This window comes from Callithrix jacchus, chromosome 3 (genome assembly GCF_049354715.1).
Source record: "Callithrix jacchus isolate 240 chromosome 3, calJac240_pri, whole genome shotgun sequence".
NCBI lineage: Eukaryota > Metazoa > Chordata > Mammalia > Primates > Cebidae > Callithrix > Callithrix jacchus.
Window position 1 is genome coordinate 188,257,631 of NC_133504.1, and position 21,066 is coordinate 188,278,696.

At 54.3% G+C, this 21,066-nt stretch overlaps 1 protein-coding gene across 50 annotated transcripts in view; it reads right to left on the minus strand.

Moving 5' to 3' along the window:
- Positions 1-21,066, minus strand: part of ABLIM2 (actin binding LIM protein family member 2) — a 191,492-nt gene that overhangs the window by 41,970 nt on the left and 128,456 nt on the right. For 36 of the 50 annotated variants that reach the window (XR_013533216.1, XR_013533215.1, XR_013533214.1 and 33 more), the window contains 4 exons: positions 18,224-18,344; positions 16,264-16,362; positions 9,169-9,270; positions 8,621-8,674 (listed from right to left, as the gene is read on the minus strand). Coding sequence is in view for 46 of the 50 variants with exons in the window: in XM_078367633.1 (XP_078223759.1) it covers positions 8,621-8,674; positions 9,169-9,270; positions 16,264-16,362; positions 18,224-18,344 (376 nt within the window). In the remaining 4 variants the exon portion in view is untranslated. The remainder of the gene's footprint in view (positions 1-8,620; positions 8,675-9,168; positions 9,271-16,263; positions 16,363-18,223; positions 18,345-21,066) is intronic. The other 14 variants (XM_078367629.1, XM_078367628.1, XM_078367609.1 and 11 more) reach the window with 2 other exon arrangements.

The following is a 21,066-nucleotide window of genomic DNA, read 5'->3' on the forward strand; positions in this document are numbered from 1 at the left end:
GCGGTGAGCCAAGATCGTGCCATTGCATTCCAGTCTGGGCAATGACAGCGAAACTCCATCTCAAAATAAAATAAAATGAAATGTCTCTTGCACCACACAGGAGCTCCTCCCGAGTTCTGGAGTGCATTTGTCATGAGGCACCCTCTTGGGAAAGGCCGACTTTCTATTCTCTGTATTCTTTGGGATACCTTTGGTTGGCGGCGTCTGAATGAAAGCAAGAGGTCTCAAATTATTTTTCTGTGTACAGAACCTACCTGCTGTTCCTCCTTCCCAAACCCCATCTTATAATTCATTCACATGAGAACATCCATGCTAGCCTATGTGCATCTCTTACCCCTTCATTCCTTTCCACACCCTTATCTATTCATCTACCCATCCATCTACCCATCCACCCACCCATCTGCCCATTCATCCATGCATCTACATACCCACCCACCCACCCACCCATCCACTCATCCATCCATCCATCTGCTCACCACCAACTATTCATCTATCCATCCATCCATCCATCTACCCATCCACCCACCCACCCATCTACCCACTTACCCATGCACCCACCCATCCACCCACTCACCCATCCATTCACTCATCCTTCACCCATCCATCCATCCATCCATCTGCTCACCACCATCTATTCATCTATCCATCCATCCATCTACCCATCCACCCACCCACCCATCTACCCACTTACCCATGCACCCACCCATCCACCTACTCACCCATCCATTCACTCATCCTTCACCCATCCATCCATCCATCCATCCACTCACCACCATCTATTCATCTATCTATCCACCCATCCATCTACCCATCCACCCACCCACCCATCCATCTACCCACTTACCCATGCACCCACCCATTCACTCATCCTTCACCCATCCATCCATCCATCCATCCATCCACTCACCACCATCTATTCATCTATCTATCCACCCATCCATCTGCCCACTTACCCACCCATTCATCCATCCCTCTCTTTGTCCGCTTCATTTCTTTGCTCACTGATGCATCCATTCATCCATGTAGCCCTTAATGCACAGATCAGTCCATCTACCCTCTGTTCACCCGTAGCCCCTCAACCTTCGTCCCCCTCTCCTTGTCCCGAGTGCCTACTGTGCACTGTACTGTCTCACGAATGGGGAATGCCGAAAAAACTCAGACATGACCCTTGTCTTTCAGAAGCTCACCGGCCAGTGAAGTGGAGGCAGAGGTGGATGAGAAGGTTTCTGTACGTAACAAGGGCTTTGATGGGAGGAGCAAAGCCAGCACAGAGGTGCGCTCCTGAGAACATGCGTGCGCTAAGTACCACGGAACACCTACTCATTGGATGAACCCTGTATTGTGGTCTGGATAAACTTTTCTTTTTTGAGATGGAGTCTCACTCTACCGCTCAGGCTGAAGTGCAATGGCGTGATCTCGGCTCACTGCAACCTCTGCCTCCCGGGTTCCAGCGATTCTCCTGCCATAGCATCCTGAGTAGCTGGGATTACAGGTGCTTGCCACCATGTCTGGCTAACTTTTTGCATTTTTAGTTGAGATGGCATTTCACCATGTTGGGCAGGCTGGTCTTGAACTGCTGACCTCAGATGATTCACCCGCCTTGACCTCCCACAGTGCTGGGATTACAGGAGTGAGTCCCTGTGCCCAGCCCTTGGGTAAACATTTTTAAAGCATGTTAACAGAGAATAATAGATGCTATGAACCTCATTTACAGATGAGGAGACCGAGGTCTGGAGTCTAAGTTCACATAGATGGTAGTTGGAACCTTGTGTGTTTCTGACCCTGAAGCCAGAGCTGGAGTCCCTTTGTCCCCATGTCACACATGGACATTTTGAGACTCAGGGCTGCATGACCAACCACTTTGCTTCCTGTGACTTGTACAAATCCACTTCCCCACGGAGCAGCTGAAGAGAGATGCTTCGAGGGCAAGGGCTGCATGTGTTAAGCCTCTGCACTCCCTTTGGTGACCGATGTGCCAATCTGCAGCCCCAGGTGCACAGAGGAAGTGAGTGAGATGGACACGGCCCGTGTTTCCAAGGGAGGGCCCTAACCTAACCCTAACCCTAACCCTACCAGCTCCCTCTTTGCTGGCATCAACTCAGCAACAGCCCTAAGCTCCAAGGATCTCTTGCCAGTGTGCGGGGGCCAGCAGCGGTGGGGCTGTTCCACCACTGTGCCGGCGGTGCCAGCCAAGGCTCTGCCACCAGAAGGTGGTCTCTGCCATACTCCTCACCAGATTTCCTCTGCCTCCAGTGCAGAATCATACCTGAGGAGCCTGAGGCAAGTCCAGGATTCCAGCAGCCAGGAGCCAGGGCCGGCACCAGCAGGCACTCTCTCTGACAAGGGAAGGGGCTGATAGTAACTTGGGAAGGTGCCCGGGGCTTCGTCCCTTCAGCCAGAGAGAGACGTCCTCTCTGCTGCTGGGACTCTGAATGGCTTTGCAGGAGGTTTTGAGGATCTGTCCCCTCCTATGTCCTCCAGATTCAGCCTCTAAGGAGTAGACCCATCAACAGGATTTTTTCTATTCTCAGAATGATCTCTATCTCTACGATTCACAGTGAATTGGAATGACATTGAGAGGAGGGGAGAGAGAGAGAGAGAGAGGCAGAGGGAGGGAGAGAACATGAGTGTGTGTATGTGAGAGAGCATGTGTGGGCGGGGCCCAGAGCATGTGCGCTGGCAGCTAGACACCTTGCTCAGCTTCTCACCTGTCTGGCCATGGGCAAATCTGCTAGAATCTCAGCTCCAGGGATCAGGGGGAATGCAGGGTCACCCATGTGTCCCCAGCACTGGGACAGAGCCTAGTACACAGCGGGTGGGTGCTTGAAAAACATCCCTTGGATGAATTAATGAAAGTCACTCGAATCCCTCCACGCTGGGCTTTCTCCTCTCTTGAGTCAGAATAAGAACCTCTGCTCCCTGGTTGATGTCAGGATGGAAAAAGACTCCAGACGACGAGGAAAGTGGGCCTGGAGCCTCCGCCCCAGCCAATGCCTTTGCACCCCTCCCTCCTTCCGGCCTCCCTCCCTTCCACCTTTCTTTATTTCTTTGTGTATTTTTTTTTTTTTTTTTTTTGAGATGAAGTCTTGATCTGCTGCCCAGACCAGAGTACAATGGTGCTATCTCGGCTCACTGCAACCTTTGCCTCCCAGGTTTAAGCAATTTGTGTACCTCAGCCTCCCGAGTATCTGGGACAACAGGTGCCTACCACCACACTCTGCTGATTTTTTAGTAGAGACAGGGTTTCACCATGTTGGCCAAGCTGGTCTCAAACACCTAACCTCAGGTGATCCACCTGCCTCGGCCTCCCAAAATGCCGGGTTTACAGGTGTGAGCACTGCCCCTGGCCATTCTCGGATGGCCTCTCTGCATTCTCTGCACCACAGAGGGAGGGGTTAGCCTGTGTTTTGTATCACACAGACAGTTCCTTCAGAGCCCTGGCAACCATCGGCCATGAGGAACCCTCTACGGAGAGGCTGACTTCCTACTCCCTGGCTCCCTTGGGGAGACTCAGCACGGGCTACCCAGTGCCGCCTTCCCCTGGACACAGCCTGCCTTTCCTCCCCACCCCGCTGGTCCCAAAACTGAAACAAGCCTTCACCATTTGGGGCCAAAAAGGACCCCAAACCAACAGGAAACTCAACCCCCCTAGAATCTGGAATCCCAGAGAGACACAACAAAGACTGATTAATTCCTGTTCTAAACCGGGGCGCAAAGACACCGGGAATAGTGCATGGCCCGTGCTGTGGCTTCCACTGCTGGCTTCCGGTGGGCAGGAGTGAGAGCCCTCACCTGCTGGGCAAGCGTGTGTGTCGGGGTTGAGGAGAGAGCCATGTTGCCATCTGGTGGCTCAGGATTGCTTAGAAGTGAAACAGCTAATCTGGTAACTTTGAGGACTGTCCCTGCATCTGGGGAGTCGGACTGACTGCGAAATGTTGGAGAGCCATCGATTTTCCCCTCGTGAATTCAGTCTATTTAATCAATCAATTCGTTAGTTTCTTTTTGAGACAGGTTTCACTCTGTTGCCCAGGCTGGAGTGCAGTGATGCAATACCGGCTCACTGCAACCTCTGCCTCCTGGGTTCAAGCCATTCTTCTGCCGCAGCCTCTTGAGTAACTGGGATTACAGGCATGCTCCACCACGCCCAGCTAATTTTGTATTTTTAGTAGAGATGGGATTTCACCATGTTGGCCAGGCTGGTCTTCAACTCCTGACCTCAAGTGATCCGCCTACCTTGGCTTCCCAAATTGCTGGATTTATAGCCATAAGTCACTGTGCCTGGCCCTGCCTTCCTTTTTTATTTTCTATTCATTTCCTTTTACTTCCTTTCTCTGCTTAAAGAAGCCAATAAATAGTAAACATGCAGTGAGGCTACAGTGGTAGAAGAGCATGCTGTGGGGCCCTGAAGGCTGCCAGAGGGCAGCGCAGGTCGGGGGTCAGGGGTCAGGGGTCAGGGGTCAGGGGCCAGGCAGGCAGGTGTGGACGCCAGCTTGGCCAATGCCCGGTCATGTTCCCACCCCAGCCTCAGCCTCCTCACCTGCACCAGCAGCAGCCTCAGAGGTGACCAGGTGAGAGGCGAGGTCCTCTACTGACGGCTCAGTATGTGGTGTTCACACACTGAATGGCAGCCCCTCAAACACCAGGCATCTTCAAGATCAAGTGTCACCCCTGCGCCCTGAAGGCCTGACCACTCTCATGCTGGAGGCTCAGTTCCCTAAAGCAGGAATCCAGGGGCTTGGGCACCAGGAAAATGCAGTGCTAACCTTAAAAACTTTCAATGAGCTCAAAACAGAGAGTTGAAAGTAAATACATTAATTAAATGGATTGATTTTTTTTTTTTTTTTTTTTGGGACAGAGTCTTGCTCTGTCACCCAGGCTGGAGTACAGTGGGACGATCTTGGCTCACTGAAACCTCTGCTTCCTGGTAAGGCAACATGGTGAAACCCGGCCTCTACCCATGCCTCCTGCGTTCAAGCCATGCTCCTGCCTCAGCCTCCCGAGACTGCAGACACCCGCCATCCTGCCCAGCTAATTTTTGTATTTTTGTAGAGACGGGGTTTCACCGTGTTGGCCAGGTTGGTCTCAAATTCCTGACCTCAGGTGATCTGCCTGCCTCAGCCTCCCAAAGTGCTGGGGTTACAGGTATGAGTCACTGCACCTGGCCAAAAGCCTTGATTTTTAAATCTTGTTGAATTAACATTATTTTAAGCTAATTAAACTAATGTCTTAAACTAATTAAACAGTCCAGTCAGTCAGTATCATTACCCAGAGTTTGTTTCAAGAAAGCCTGAAAATTGAGATGAGGGCTGCTCAAGCCTGATTCCTTCCTCTCTCCCTGATGAGATCGGATGGTGCTTTGCGCAGGTGGGGCCAGGGGCCTGCAGGTGGATCTTATACATGCACGCACACCCATACGCATACGGACATTCCTGGGCATGCATGGGCACACCTCTGATAGAAGACATTCTACCTGGATAGAATATCTGGTAAAAGAACATCTTAAATGAGTACATTGGAAATCAATGCCTGCCCAGTTACATGCAATTTGCACTGCCCATGTTCTTTCTTTCTTTTTGAGACAGAATCTTGCTTTGTCACCCAGGTTGGAGGACAGTGGCACGATCTTGGCTCATTGCAGGTTTGACCTCCCGGGCTCAAGTGATCCTCCCACCTCAGGCTCCCAATGAGCTGGGACCACAGGTACATGCCACCACACCCAGCTAATGTTTTATATTTTTAGTGAAGATGGGGCTGGGCACGGTGGCTCACACCTATAATCCCAGCACTTTGGGAGGCCGAGGCTGGCAGATCACAAGGTTGGGAGATCAAGACCATCCTGGCCAACATGGTAAAACCCCATCTCCACTGAAAATACTAAAATTAGCTGGGCCTGGTGGTGCCCGCCTGTAGTCCCAGCTACTCAGGAGGCTGAGGCAGGAGAACTGCTTGAACCCGGGAGGTGGAGGTTGCAGTGAGCCAAGATCATGCCACTACACTCCAGACTGGCCTGCAGCGAGAGACTCTGTCTCAAAAACAATAAATAAATAAAAATTAATTAATTAATTAAGATAGGGTTTCTACAGGTTGCCCAGGCTGGTTTTAGACTCCTGAGCTCAAGTGATCCCCCCACCTCAGCCTCCCAGCATGCTGGAATTCCAGGGGTGAACCACTGCACCAGGCCCCATTTACCTGCAAGTCTGGCACAGATTTTACTCATGTATGTCCCCAGAATGTGGCCAAGTGTTTGGCAGGAAGCAGGTGCTCTATCCAATCTAGTTCTTAAAAAAACTAATATAGCAAATTTTTTTTTGAGACGGCATCTCCCTCTGGCACCCAGGCTGGGGTGCAGTGGCATGATTTTGGCTCACTGCAACCTCTGCCTCCCGGGTTCAAGCAATTCTCCTGCCTCAGCCTCCAGAGTAGCTGAAACTACAGGTTCATGCCGCTGCATCTGGCTATTTTTTTTGTATTTTAGTAGAGATGGGGTTTCACCATGTTGCCCAGGCTGGTCTCAAATGCCTGAGCTCAGGCAAACCACCCGCCTTCGCCTCGAAAGTGCTCGCATTACATGTGTGAGCCACTGTGCTCGGCCTATAACAAAATTTTGAAAGGATAAAAGAGTTTTGGTAATTGCTTGGGATTTAATCAAAGAGGAATTGACTTGCCTTTGGATAGGGGAGTCATTTGTAGCCAGATTTTTAAAATGCACAAAGACGATCACTGGAGACAGTAAGATCCCATCGCTCCAGCGATGCTTCGGTTAAGGGACCGAGCGCCAAGCTCTTTGTCGTAGATCTGGGTCTGTTGGACGGCAATGAGCAATTTCGTAACCTGGTTTGCTTTCTTCCCTTTTCTTTCTTTCTTTTTTATTTTTATTTTTTGAGTCGGAGTCTTGCTCTTTCGCCAGGCTGGAGTGCAGTGGCACAATCTCAGCTAACTGCAACCTCCGTCTCCCGGGTTCAAGCAGTTCCCCTGCCTCAGCCTCCTGAGTAGCTGGGACTACAGGCACGCGCCACCACACCCAGCTAATTTTTTGTATGTTAGTAGAGATGGGATTTCACCATGGCCAGGATGGTCTCGATCTCCTGACCTCATGATTCGCCCGCCTCGGCCTCCCAAAGTGCTGGGATTACAGGCGTGAGCCATGCGCCCAGCGTGCCCTCTTCCCCTTTCTAAGGGGCAGACCCCCTCCTGTCCTGCACATGTGAACCACACATTTTAAGGCACCAATCTGAGACAGTAGGGGTGGGTTAATAAAAGGCCACGGTAGTCAATCCCAATCTGTGCCCCCGCAACGAGCACAGAACACACAGCCCTTCCGGGCAGGCTGTCCAGGCCGGGACCAGGATGGAAACACAGCCACTTACTGTGGCTGCTCCTTCTTTTAGTCAGGACTCAGTTTTCCCACTTGTAACCCAAGGGAGCTGGTCTGGACAATTTCTAAGGGCCCTAGAGTCTCTCTAGTCCATCCGTCTCTGATCCTCTTGGGGATTTGTGCTCTAAGCTTCTCTGGTGGAAAGGCAATGGTAGAGTCACCACATCTGGCAACTCAAGAGATTTCATTCACGTTTTTCCCTCTTGGGAAGATGAAAAGATGCACAAAGTACAGGACCTATTACCATCATGGAGAACATACTTTAGAAGTTTGCATAACCTGATCAGTGATTGATCAGCAAGTCCCAGAAAACACGGTTTTGCTAAGATTCCGCCTGGAAGTGTCCATCCAGCTGTCAGTGCGGGACGTGGCCGTTTGCCTTAGCTACCCCTGGGCAAGAACGTTCACTCCGGAAGTGCCCCTCCCCATCGCTAGCGACTGGATAACAACTCCCATCACGTGCACCGCACTCTACAGTTTGGAATGCATTTCCATATTCAGTATTCCATGAAGTTCCCATGGTCAGCCGTGGACTGGCCAGGGTGGAGGGGATTGGTCCTGTTTTGCAAATGAGTAAACCGAGGCTCAGGATGGTAAAGCAACCTGCTGTCAATCACCCAGAAATCCCAGGAGGAAAGAGAGGGGAGACTTTTCGCCTCTGATTCCCGCTCCATGGCCCGAGCAAGCTGCTCCCTGCGCACCTCCCAGGCAGGATCACGTGGAGCAGAGTTGCGTGGCAGCCCCTATTTGCTTATGCAAGAGATCTCCGCGACCGAAGGTAAGGTCGCTCATCCCATCACCAGAAATTTTCAAAACACAAGACTGAAGTCTCCTTAAGGAATAAGCGACTGATTCAAGTTTGTTCTGTATTCCAAAGACCCGGCCTGGATCAGATCGTGCTTCGAGAAGCCTCTGCCCCTCCCCATCTTGTCTAAAGTCACTCTGGCTGCACAACTGAAGGCACCACCCGCAGGCTCTTGGCTATAAACCCCCATCCCAAGCCCTGGCTGAGGTGCATTAGCCTCCGCTTCATAACACACAGGAGCGTCCTTGCTCGGACAGATCCTTCATCGGAATTGACGAGAAGGGGACTCTCGGGAGGCTGCTAGTGAATTTGCACTTAATAGACCGAGAAGGGTGCCTTCCCTGCATTAACCACAGCACAACACAAGGGTGCAATTCAGAAGCACACGGGTATTGCCAGGCATGCGGGCAAACAGCAGCAGCGGAGGAGTCCGACCGTACCATGCTGTCTGTAGATAGGGGGTTTCCTATAGATGTTATCTTTTACGCCGGTGTCTGGGGAAGAAGAAAGAAAACAAGGAGAGAACAGGAGGGTAAGCAGCAAGTTGTGATGATTTCTGTGCTATAGCCGTTTTTTAAGCAACAAGCACTCACCCAGCTTTAGAACCACCAGGCAGGAACTGGCACCCAGCAAGTGACAGACACCCAGGCCCTAGATCAAGCCTCCCTGACTCCAGACGCCACCCCCATCTGCAGGGGATGGGGCAGCAGGCAGGAACCTTGTGGCCCCCTGGGAAGTGTGGCCAGCTCGGACAGCCCTTTTCCTCCACCCCATTCCCAGGAGGACAAGCATGTCTCCCTGCAGTTTGTGGGACTTTGGAAGAAAGCACACACACATCGGTCTGATGGTTTTAGAGAATCTCAGTGTCTGGGGAGCAGTGGAGGAGCCTGGAGTGTCGCCTGGCACCTGCTGAGTGAAGGGAAGCTGACAGTTTGGGTGTGGCCAGACCTGGGTGTAAGGAGCCCAGCCAGCATGTCCTGGAGCCTACCTGGGACGTGGAAGTGGCGAGGCGCCTGCTGGTAGGTGGAGGGGGGTGGCTTGCTGTCCGAGAGCACGGAGAGGCTGGGGGTGCTCCGGCCACTTTCACTGCCTCCAGACGGAAGAGCAGAGGAAGCAGATAAAGGGGAAACGGGAAAGCAAAGTAGAATATTTCAAGCATGAAAAGCTCATTCGCAGTGAGCCCTATCTCTCCTGCCCGGGGGAACAGCCCAGAACCCTTGCCCAGGGGAAGGAGTGTGGGCCTCATCCACATTTCTGGACTGTGTCCAACGACTTGCTAATCCAACCTTGAGCTGAACTCTGTCCAGGGTGCCATGGCAGAGGGGCAACACTGCTGAGGGCACGGGGTTGTTGTTCTTAGTTCACGCCTTAGGGGGCTCACTCCATGTGCACCTCTGCGCCCTGGCTGGTGTTTAAATCCAGCCAACTGCAAATTCGCCAAAACGAAGAAGACCCCTCTTTCTAATGATTTTTGTATCTAAACACACTGTTTTCCTCAAGAACCCACAAATCAGCCACTCAGAATAGGATTAAAGCACTAACATGATCAAAACTATTCTTAAAAGCCAGTGATTTTAAGTAAAACTTTGCCAGCTGCAGAAGATAAGAATAGTATCCATCCATTACCACATTCTTTTTTGGGGAGTGATGACAGGGTCTCGCTCCGTCACCCAAGCTGGAGTGCAGTGGCATGATCATGGCTCAGTGCAGGGTGCAGCCTCCACCTTCTGGGCATAAGCCATCTTCCCACCTTGGCCTCCCAAGTGGCTGGGATCACAGGTGTGTGCCATCAAAAAAAAATTAGCCTGGCTAATTTTTTTCAATTTTGTAAAGACGGGGTTTTGTCATGTTGCCCAGGCTGGTCTTGAACTCTTGGGCTCAAGCAATCCTCCCGCCTCTGCCTCCCGAAGTGCTGGGATTACAGGCATGAGCCACCGTGCCTGGACCACATTCTTAAATACAACTCTATCTGACCCTGCTCCCACTGCTGGGCTCACCTGGAACTATAATTCTGTTTTGTGAACAAGGTTGGATTAGCAAAGCCATGGATCCAGAGGGCCGAGGTGACCCAGGTGACGCCCTCCCCACACCTGGTGGAGAATGAGGTGACAGACAGATCAGGGTGCTGAATGCTTGTGATGAGAAGGTGTACCCTCACTACAGAAGACACTCCCAAAGCCCCGTTCCTCCCTCCCACCAGCCGCAGGACGCCCCCTTGGCACTAGGTGATGGGGTGTGAGGGGAAAGTTTCTCTCGATCTGAGAATGCTCCCTCAAGCTGCACAGCCTTTCAGAGCAGCAGGGCCCTGAAGTGACATCAAAATGAAACAGAAACAGAACTTCCGCAGCGGGTGAGTGCCAAGCTGGGCCTGGAGGTGGGCTGGCCAGGTGCCATGCGGTGGACTTACGAGGAGGGCTCGATAGATGCAGGTCCAGAGGGGGCTCCTGCCTGGCAGTGGGCTGTGTGCAGTGGGAAGTCACCAGGATTGGGGAGGGCTCAGCCCGAGCAGATCCTAGTGGCCCCAGCCAGGCTGATGGCACAGAAGGGACCATGGACTCTAACATTCAGCATTTTCTTGTGCCTGGCCGTGGGTGCTGATTTTGCCTGTCAATGCTGATGGAGCGTCTGATGGATAACTGTTCTTCCCTTAGCAACCTCCCTCCAGAACAGCATGGAACCTTCTAGAACCTCAGTTGGCTCTACAGGTGCCCTTGCTGGATGTGGCGCCCTTGCTGGCCGGGTCACACTCATCAGCATTCTCCACGGTGGACTCCTGCACCTCCCAGTGGCAGCAGGGGCCTCACAGCAGGGAGACTGGAAGGACACCAGGGACCTCTTCAGTGACTACGGCTGTGCTACAGCCGTCCCCAGCAGCACTCAAACAGGGCAGTTTCAAAAACCACACCCACACGAACGCTGAACAGAGGAAGACGGTTCACATCAGGCACCATCTCGAAGCTGCGTGTGCTCTTGGCATGGCCCGGGGACCTGGGAGGCTTGGGAGGGCTCATTTCTTCCTATCTGGAATCATGGCCCCTGATTTGCCTTGCCTCCCATTCAGTGGGCCAAGGATCTAACACATCACAGCATGCCTGTCCCTCCCCAGTTCCCAGCCATGGGGCAGAGCCCCCTGAAGTTACACAAACAAGAGTCTGTGGACACATGTGCACATCGACCTGAGGAGAGTCCTGAGACCCATCCCGAGACCCATCAGATGCTTGGAGGGGCCTGAGGCCACAGGGAAGCTGGAGACACAGTCAGTGGCCCACCTCACTCCTTTCCCCCGGGGCCCTCTAACACCAGTCCCAGTCCTGCCACCTCGGTCCCTCCCTCCCAGAGCCCCACCCCTTGATGAGTGTCCTGCCCAGACCCTTCCGGGGTCCAGGCTCAGGCTCTGCCTCCTCTGCTCAGCCTTCTGGGAAGACAGTCTACGCTCTCCCTTCTCTGCACTCATGCCTGCCTGCCAGCCATGAGGCTTCACTGGAACAAAATGCACTGCCTGCTTCCACGTGGAGTGCTTTTCTGCTAGGCTCACATCCTAGGGGCTTCTGATATGCTACAGAGGAGGATCCGTTACACTGGGAGGCGGCCTATTAGGAGAGGAGCAGCCTCAGCCCTTTCTAAAAGTCTTCCTCCTCCTCAACTTCCTCCACTTTTTCCTCTTCCTCCTCCTCCGCTTCTTCTCCTTCTCTTCCTTCTCTACTTTTTCCTCTTCCTCTCCTCTTCCATCTTTTTAAAATTTCAGTAAATGTTTCATTCAGAACAGCCTCAGGTAGTCCAGGGGGCTCCTGCACCCTCCCCGGCCAGCCTCCCTGCCATCCCCTCCCCCATCACTAGGGCATGCCCACAGATTGGTGCCATCTCCATGCCACATGAGATTTGGGTTTCCCCAGGTGTCACCTGGTGTCCTTCCGATCCAGGATCCCACCCAGGAAACATGATGCTTTGTCGCCACATCTCCAGAGGCTCCTCTCGGCTGTGACCTTTTGCAGGAGGGCTGCTGAGCAGGGCTGCCTCATGTATTCTCATGGAGATACTGGGGCTATGGGGTTGGGGAGTAGCCCCCGAGGTGACGTGTCCTCACCATGTCCTAACAAGGGCGCCTGCTCTCAGCACAGTGGATCACTGGCCGTGGCGGCCTTGCTGACCCGGTCACGTGCATCAGGTTCCTCCACGGTGGACTTGCTCCTTCTCTCCCCTCCTACATGGTGATCTTGGGAAGAAGCTACTCTGTAGCCCACGCTTGCTCACGTGTCAGGAGTGGGAGTTACAAAGCCCTCCCGGAGGATGGGGCATCTGCTGACGTTATTTGGAATTCCTCTGTGTGGGAGATCTCGCTTTCTCTCTTTGTTTACTCAACATTTACACAAAGATGCTCGTGAACGGATGGATCTTGCTATTGGTACTCTAGTTTGCAATCCAATGCCACGTGCTTCATCTTGGTGTTCCTGGTGGCCCAGAGTGTCCCTGGCGCTGGCTTAGCTGGCTCCTATGGAGCCTCCTCCAGGGGATGCTGCAGAGAGGCTAGCTGGCAGCCATGGGCAGGACGATGCCACATGGCAGTGCACAGATACATCGTGGGTCCTCGACCACAACCACCCTGAGGACCATGCTTCAGGGATGAAACCCTTTTGCAGCTGAGGGAGTGGCCGCTCAGCAAGCTGAAGAGGCGCTGCTAGGGCCCCTCCTTCCTTCTCAGGCCAGGGGTTCAGAGCGGGCCCACGGCTCAGCACATAGAGGCTGCCTGGCCAGCGGCTTCAGCAGCACCCACTCCCCTCCTGACCTGCACCTGCCTGCCCCCACTGCTGGCTCCTCCACAGGGGACATGTCAGGGACTGAAATTCACGAGAAATTTCCCATGGCTGTGGCCAGCACCTCTCCTGAAGCTGGCTCTTGGTGGGAAGGTGTGCCAGCATTTGGTGGGGGGCTGGGCCAAGCCTTGCCTGGGGACGCTGCCTCCCGACAGTGCCATCTGGAGGGTCAGGTCCACCGAGTGGGGCTAGAGACAGCAGAAGAGCCCAAGGAGCAAAAACAAGGGACTTTCCCAGAGGGCGGGCGACGCTGCCTGGTGTCCAGTTGACCCCCAGGGGCTGCCACCAGGAGGTCCTGGGCTGGGACGCACTGGAGCCCACGGCTGCAGAGGAGGATGAGCACCTTCGTGTGGCCCAGGACCTGAGGGTGAACGCAATTTGTGAACGGGGCCCTGACCCTGGGATCTGCCAGAAGGAGCTTTGGGATCTTGGCCAGTGGCTTTTCTCTGAGCCGCAGTCCCCTCAGGAGTATGTTCTGGAAAGAGGCTGGGTGCTCCCAAGGTCATGGACAGCCATGGGAATCGGGTGGGGACAGAGCATGGGTGCTGGTTTCCCCTGCCCTGGACACCAGAAAGGAGGTCACCCGGCTTTGTGTGATATTTTCTTTTCTTTTAATTTTTTTTGAGATATAGTCTCACTCTGTTGCCCAGGCTGGAGTGCAGTGGCTCAATCTCAGTTCTCTGCAACCTCCGCCTCCTGGTTTCAAGAAATCCTCCTACCTTCAAGCAATCCTCCTGCCTTAGACTCCCTAATAGCTGGGACTACAGGTGCGCCACCATACCTGGCTAATTTTGTATTTTTAGTAGAGATGGGGTTTCACCATCTCCAGGTTGGTCTCAAACTCTCAACCTCAGGTGATCCACCCACCTCGCCTCCCAAAGTGCTGGGATTACAGGTGTGAGCCACTGCACCCAGCCCTGAGGGACTTCTAAAGGAAGGGCACTGGCAGGCAATGCGGCCAGGGAGGAACCAGGGCAGAGATAGGCATCAAAGAAGCAAAAACCTGGCCCTACCCAGTGGAGGTTTCAAAGGGACGGTGCCTCCTGACCCCGGGAGATGTCCTTGGAGGGGCTGTGGCGTAGACGGCTTTGGAGCCACATTGTGGTGGCGGGGTGGGTAGGTGGGCAGCCTCCAAACTCTCTCCTGCTACAAGGGGTGGAAGGAAGGGCATGGGGGAAGGGGGCTGCCAGTCCTTGGTCTCCCTCCTTGGCTGTCTTGGGAGCTGAGGAGGGGGCTGCTCCCAGGGGGCCTGCCCTGAGCCTTCCTCATCCTGAAGTGGTAAGAATTAGATGGTGGATACTCAGGACGGGGCAGAGGAGGGAGGGTCCTCATCCTGAAGTGGTAAGAATTAGATGGTGGATACTCAGGACGGGGCAGAGGAGGGGAGGGTCACTGGGGCAGAGGAGGGGAGGGTCACCGGGGCAGGCTCTGGCCATGCCCCTCTCAGGGACCCACAGTTGGGATGGCCACAGCAGGGTGGCTGAAGGTGGGAGGAGAGCTGGGTGCCAGGGCCTCTTGGCACGGAGCAACAGGACAAGTGGCATCTCCTTGGGTACCCCGCCGGGACTCACCCAAAGGGTTGGATTCACCATGGGTTTCACCAGTGGTTTCACCCCTGCCACGTGACTGCTGCAGACCACACATAGCAAAGCCCCTGCTGGCCACGCCCCGCTCTGGGGAGGTGCCCTTTCTGCCTTTGCTTCTTTTGTTTGCTTGTTGTCTGAGTTGGGGTCTTGCTCTGTCGCCCAGGCTGGAGCGCGGTGGCGCAATCATAGCTCGCCGAAGCTTTAGACTCCTGGGCTGAAGCGATCCTCCCACCTCAGCCTCCTGAGGAGCTGGGATTACAGGCGTGCATTACCATGCCCAGCTAAACTTTTTTTTTTTTTTTGAAGACAAGAGGTCTCATTAGGTTTCCCAGGCTGGTCTTGAACTCCTGGCCTCAAGTGATTCTCCTGCCTTGGCCTCCCAAAGCAGTGGGTTACAGGTGTGAGCCACTGCACCTGTGGAGGGCTTTGCTTTTTCTTGAAGGAGTCAAATCATCCCAAAGAGGCCATGAACTGTAGGGACAGGTCCCCAGAGAAATGAGGATGGCCATGTCCATCAACGGTCAGGAACTCTCTTCTCAGTAGGCCACGGGGCCCTCCTAAAACGATGATGAGGAGGTACGCAGAGAGGCGTGCAGGTCCGAATGAGCCCGGTCTGATGACCATCCCATGATGGACGTCCTGCTGTCTGTCCTACCTTCTCGCTCCCTGTGGCCTGGGAGGCTTTTCCGGGAGACATTCCCACTCAGCAGCTGCACACGATGGGTAACTGGCATCGCCTGGGGAATCGGCAAGAACGTCACGGCTGCCTCTTTCCATGGTGCACCAGCCGGCTGGGGCCATGTAACAAAGTACCGCAGCCTGGGTGGCTTACATGACAGACATATTTCCCCTCACAGTGCTGGAGGATGGTCCTCTCTGAGCCAGGTCTGGCAGGTGCGGCTTCTCGTGAGACTGTCCTTCCTGGCGTGCAGATCGCTGTCTGCAGTGGCCTTTTATCTGAGTGTGTGTGGAGAGAGGGGGAGCACTGGCATCTCTTCCTCTTCTTATAAAGATGTCAGTTCTCTGGGATTCAGGCCCACCCTGAGGACCTCATCCAATGAATCGCCTCCTTAAAGGCCCCCGGTACAGATATAGTCATGTCAGAGATTAGGGCTTCAACCTACGAGTGTAGGGGATGCACTTTTCAGTCCTCAGCATACAGGAGAACACGAGCATGGCCGTGTTCCCGTGGGACCTGCATGTGGATGCCCGTGCAGGGATGTGGATGGCTCCTCTACTCCTGGGAGAACCGAGAGTTGGAGCCACATGGGGTGTGAACCCTGCCCTGGGCCCAGGAGCTCTGGGGCTGTGGAAGAGTCGGGGCCTCCGCACAGCAGCTTCTGCTCCTGAACACTAAGCCCGAGAGCACCTTCGCCCCCCGGCTGACACATGAAATCAAAGGTGGTGACTTGGGTAAAGGCTCTGAGGACAAAGCCTGTGCGGGGGGGGGGTGTGCAGGAACACCTGGTCCCCTCTTCCTGAAGCTTTCCAAGCCCTCTCTCCCTTCTGCTCCTTTATGTAACAAGGTACCTACGTTTTCCTTCCAGGAACATTTGCACACAGACACATGGAGCCAGACGCACAAGACACACACAGCGAAGGGACAGGGCATGAAACGGGCTCTGCTGAAGCCATGCGGCGACACGGACAGCGAGCACCCACCGCCCACAGCACTGTGCGCCTTACCTCGGAAGTGGGGGATGTAATGATGTCTGAACATGGATGTAGGGCTTGGGTGTTGGGACAGGGAGAGGCAGCTACTGGCACCCACACTCACAGTACCAGCTACGGGGTAACAGAGAGCAAGTCAGAGTCAACCTGTGCTTGCTGGCACAAAGCCACACATATTCCTCATCCCCACTCTGCTAGGAACACTGCTGCTTCCTCTGTTGAGGAATGCACCCCTTTTTGCACCTGAAGGGAGTCACCAAACATGCTTTAGACCACTCTCCTCCAGGTGTGGAGCGAGGAAACTGGACCTTGGAGTACCAGGCAGAGGGCAGGGGTTCCCAGGGGAGGGAGGGCCCCCAGCCAGGCCTGTGGCTCAGCACCGGGGGTCTCCTGAGGATGGAGGACTCAGCTGGAGAGCAGCTCAGGGAGTAGTCTGCCACCAGACATCTTCACCAGCCTCGCCTGGCAAGATGGAAGCTTGGCTCTCGGGGTTAGCCCGGGCCAAGTGCAGTCAACAAGCCCAGGCCATCCTTATGCTATGGGGGTTGAGCCAGCAAAGGGTCCTTAGGAGGTGGAGCTCAGTAAAGTTGGCTGCCCTTGGCTCACCTGCTCACCTGCTCACGTGCTCACCTGCTCACCTGCTTGCTCACTCACTCATTTCTTCACTCATTCATTCATTCACTCATTCATGCACTCACTCATTCCCCTCCTTGCTCACCCACGCATTCATTCACTCACTCGTTAATTCACTTGCTCATTCATTCACTTGCTCACTCATTCACTCACTAATTCACTCACTCACTCATGTACTCATTAATTTCTTCACTTATTCATTCACTCATTCATTTATTCCCTTACTTGTTCAGTCACTTGTTCACTCACTCACCCACTCACGTGCTCACTCATTTCTTCACTCATTCATTCACTCACTCATGTACTCACTCTTTTCTTCACTCATTCATTCACTCACTCATGTACTCACTCTTTTCTTCACTCATTCATTCACTCACTCACTCACATGCTCACTCATTTCTTCACTCATTCATTCACTCACTCATTTACTCCCTTACTTGTTCAGTCACGCGTTCACTCACTCACTCACTCACTCACTCATTCACTCACTCACTCACTCATGTACTCTTTCCCTTACCCACTTTCTCAACATTTTGAGCAGAATGTACCAGGCACATTGCAAGGAACCAATGGAAATAACTTTGCAAATGAATGAGTTTTGATTTTTCCACAAAGGCTGCAAGAATAAGAGCTAGAGTCCATGGATGTGGAAATGGAGCCATGCAGCAGCTGGCCGGGACGGAAGCAGCTCGGAAAAATCCCTCAAAAGACTGTGTCCATGTGCAGCATCCCTGCTGTGCCTTTCACACTCTCGGGGGGTCGAGGTGTTTCACAGCTACAGGGAATGATACACAGCTGGGAGACAGGCAGGGGATGAGGTGATGCGCATGGAGAGGACTCGCCTTGGGGCTCTCTCCTGACTGGCGGGGGCCTCTCACCCTTCTCCCATGAGGACAGCGGTCACTGAGGACCAACTCAGCCACAAGTGAAATGTTAACGGGCTTCACTTTTCCACCAGTCTTTACTTTCCCAGCCCGTCTTCCCAGACCCATGTGAGCTCGCCACTGGCCGGAGTCTGCTCTGCTAACGTGTGCTGCTTTGGCTTCCCGACATCTCCTGCCACCCAGTCATTAGCTGGAATCTAAGCACTCAGTATGTGCTTCCCAGGACATGGCTCCACCAACCAGCAGGGCAGCCTCTGCAGCTACCTCGCCCCAAGACACGAGGAGCTCCTTTCCTTTATGTCACTAAATGAACAGGCTCTCAGCCATTCACCTGCTGGCAATCCCACCCATTTCCATCATGTTTCCAGTTGCATAAGGAAAAGGCCACTTAGAAAAAAAAAAAAACAAGGGAAAGGACAGCGTCCTTGGGGGCTCAGAGGAATGAGGGGGCCAAGTACCTGGACGGCTGTAGTGCTGCGGTGACCGTGAGGTCGGGGTGTAGCGCCCAAGGCTGACCGACCCAGTGGAGCTTGGGCTAGAGGTCCGGCACTGCTTGTAGGATCGGTCATCCTGATCCCCCTGGGAGGAAAGACACAGCTCGTGAACATTCAAGCCGGGAGCACTGCCTACCCCCTTCACCCATCCCCCCACCCCCATGTGGTATTTGCCCCCCTGACCCGAGTGGATGACTCAATGTAGCCCCATGTGGGAATCCCCTGCACCTGCCCCAGCAGGTCTGAAGAGCCAGGTGGGGCCTGGCGTGGTGCAGATGCACTCCTCCCTGTTCCTGGTGGATCCCCACCACAGGGCATAGTACAGGGATCCACTGGCGGGGACCCCTCTTCCTCTCCTGCGGGTGGGAACTCCGGCTGCATCCTCCAGGCCTCCTCCTGCCCGACCCTCGCCAGCGCCCAGGGCTCTTAGAACACAGTGTGAGAACCAGGGAGCCTCCTCCAGCCCCGAGGGGGCTTGTCACGTGTGAACTGGGGGCTCTCACAGCCCCGACTCTCATTTGGAGGTAGAAAGGTACCCCACCCAGGCTGGGACACCCAGCTGAGTCAGACCCACAAGCATGGACATGGCAGACTTCATCCAGGCAGGAGCAGCTGTTTGCAGCAAGTGGAGTGGGACGCGGGTGGAGTGAGGTGGCGTGGCACCGTGGCACGGGGGAGAGCAGGCTGCCTGGCTCACCACAGCTTGACATGCTGGCCTGGGTTGTTACATGGCCCAGCCCAGTGTCCTGCTGTAGGTGGATGCTGCTGTTTTGCCCTCAAGGGCAGCACTGATGAGCAACGGAATTCCTGGTCTGGGCCCATGGCTCCCCTGGCCTTTCGGAGAGTGTCTCCCACCCCAAGGTGTGCTGACCCTAATGCCTGCCCGGAGCGCCACCCCCACGCACTCACGCCAGGTTCCTACTTAGCCTTCTCCCTGCGCCCTTTGGCCACCATCTAACCCCAGCCAGGGTACCCTCTCTCAGGCCGGCTAGTGCGCTGCTACCTCCTCACTACCCTGAGCGTCCTCTGCATGGCCTGGCAGCCAACATCCACCTTACAGGTGTCCTGGCTCCTGGTCCAGCATGGACTCCGGGCCTGCCAGCTATACATGGGTTCAGCAGCTCGGGCAAGTGGCCCCTTGCATGTTTGGCCATCACATCCCTGGATCCAAGAGTTCGATGCCCAGTTGCTGCTGGCTTTGCAGGCGGGCCGCGTTCTTCCAGCAGAATAGCACCGCCGAGGCCCACACTTGCCCTATTCCTCTGTTGTCCCCCAGCTCTGTGTCCATGGGGGTAGGTGAAGGAGTCAAGCGGAGAAACCAGGCAAGGGGGCTCTGCAGAAGGTTCTGGTTCTCCAAAGCTGTCAGGGCCTGGGGAGGGCCTCAGCCTCAGCAATCAGGAGGTAAGTTCTCCTGGGACCACTCCTAAGGCTGGATTGGGAAGCCTGGCTGTGGGCAGGGAAGGCAGGAAGCTGGCAAGTCCCGATGAGGGTGGCCGAGGTCCTGTGACCACAGTGGCCACCTCTGGACCAGAAGCCTGCAGGAGGCGCATGAATCCCCCTGAGCACATGTGTGCGCTTTTGTGCTCCACTCTGTGGCACCAGCCAAGACAGGAGCCTCTGCAGGGAGACCAGGCTCTTTCCAGGAGTGTGCTCTGTGCCAAGCAGACCCTTCATCTCACCGGGAAGGGGAGATGACATCCCTCCCTCAGGAGTTCCCTGTGCGGGTAAGTGATGAAATGAAAAAGTGCCTGGCCCCAGGCCTGGGATATTAAAAGTCACTGGTCCATAAGCATCAGTGCTCTAGGGACTCAGTACCCAGGGAACCACAGCTGTGCACAGCTCCCACGGGACAGGCTGTCTGAAGCAGGAGGCTGGAGAGCTCAGTGGGTAAGCACAGGCTCTGAGCCACCAGCTGGACTGAAATCCTCCCGTGCCTCGTAGTGTGTGACCCTGGAAAGGTTATGTAACTTCCCTGTGCCTCCGTTTCTCTGCAGCAAAAATCACAGAACTTGCCTCTGGGGGTTGTGGTGGGGGATGAATAAATATAAATTTTCTTTTTTTTTTTGAGATGGAGTCTCACTTTGTTACCCAGGCTGGAGTGCAATGACGTGATCTCAGCTCACTGCAACCTCTGTCTCCGAGGTTCAAGTGATTTCCCTGTCTCAGCCTTCAGAGTAGCTGGGACCACAGGTGCATGCTACCATGCCCCGGTAATTTTTTAATTTTTAGTAGAGATTAGGTTTCAGCATGTTGGCTGGGCTGGTCTCGAACTCCTGACATCAGTGATTTGCCGGCCTTGGCTTCCTGAATTGCTAGGATTACAGGCGTGAGCCACTGCTTCTGGCCTATAAAATGTTTGCTATGGCAACAAGCACAGGGGAAGAGCTGTGGGTGCAGCCGCTGCCAGGGCTCTCTGCTCCTGGCTACCACAGCACCTTTCTGTTGTGGCCACCTGCAGACTGCAATCTGATGGGCAGCTCTCTATGTCACTGATTAATTCTGAGAAATGTGAAAAAAAAAAAAAAAGCTAGACTGCTAACAGTAAAGGCTCTTTGGTAGAGAAACACATCCGGTGTTTCTCATGAGGACCAGGGGCTTCCCATCCATCCCACATGGAGGGGCAGGAGGCAGGAAGTGCTCCCAGGCTCAGCCAGGCTCCTGAATTTTCCCCTAAAGGAAGCCATGGCCCAGACCATGATCTGCTCAGGGGATCCCGCGTTCCAGGCGGCCACGTCTTCAGGGCTGGCAGACACACGGGGGAAGCATGCAGGTTCGGCGTGGTTATAAAGATAACCAGCAGCCGGGAG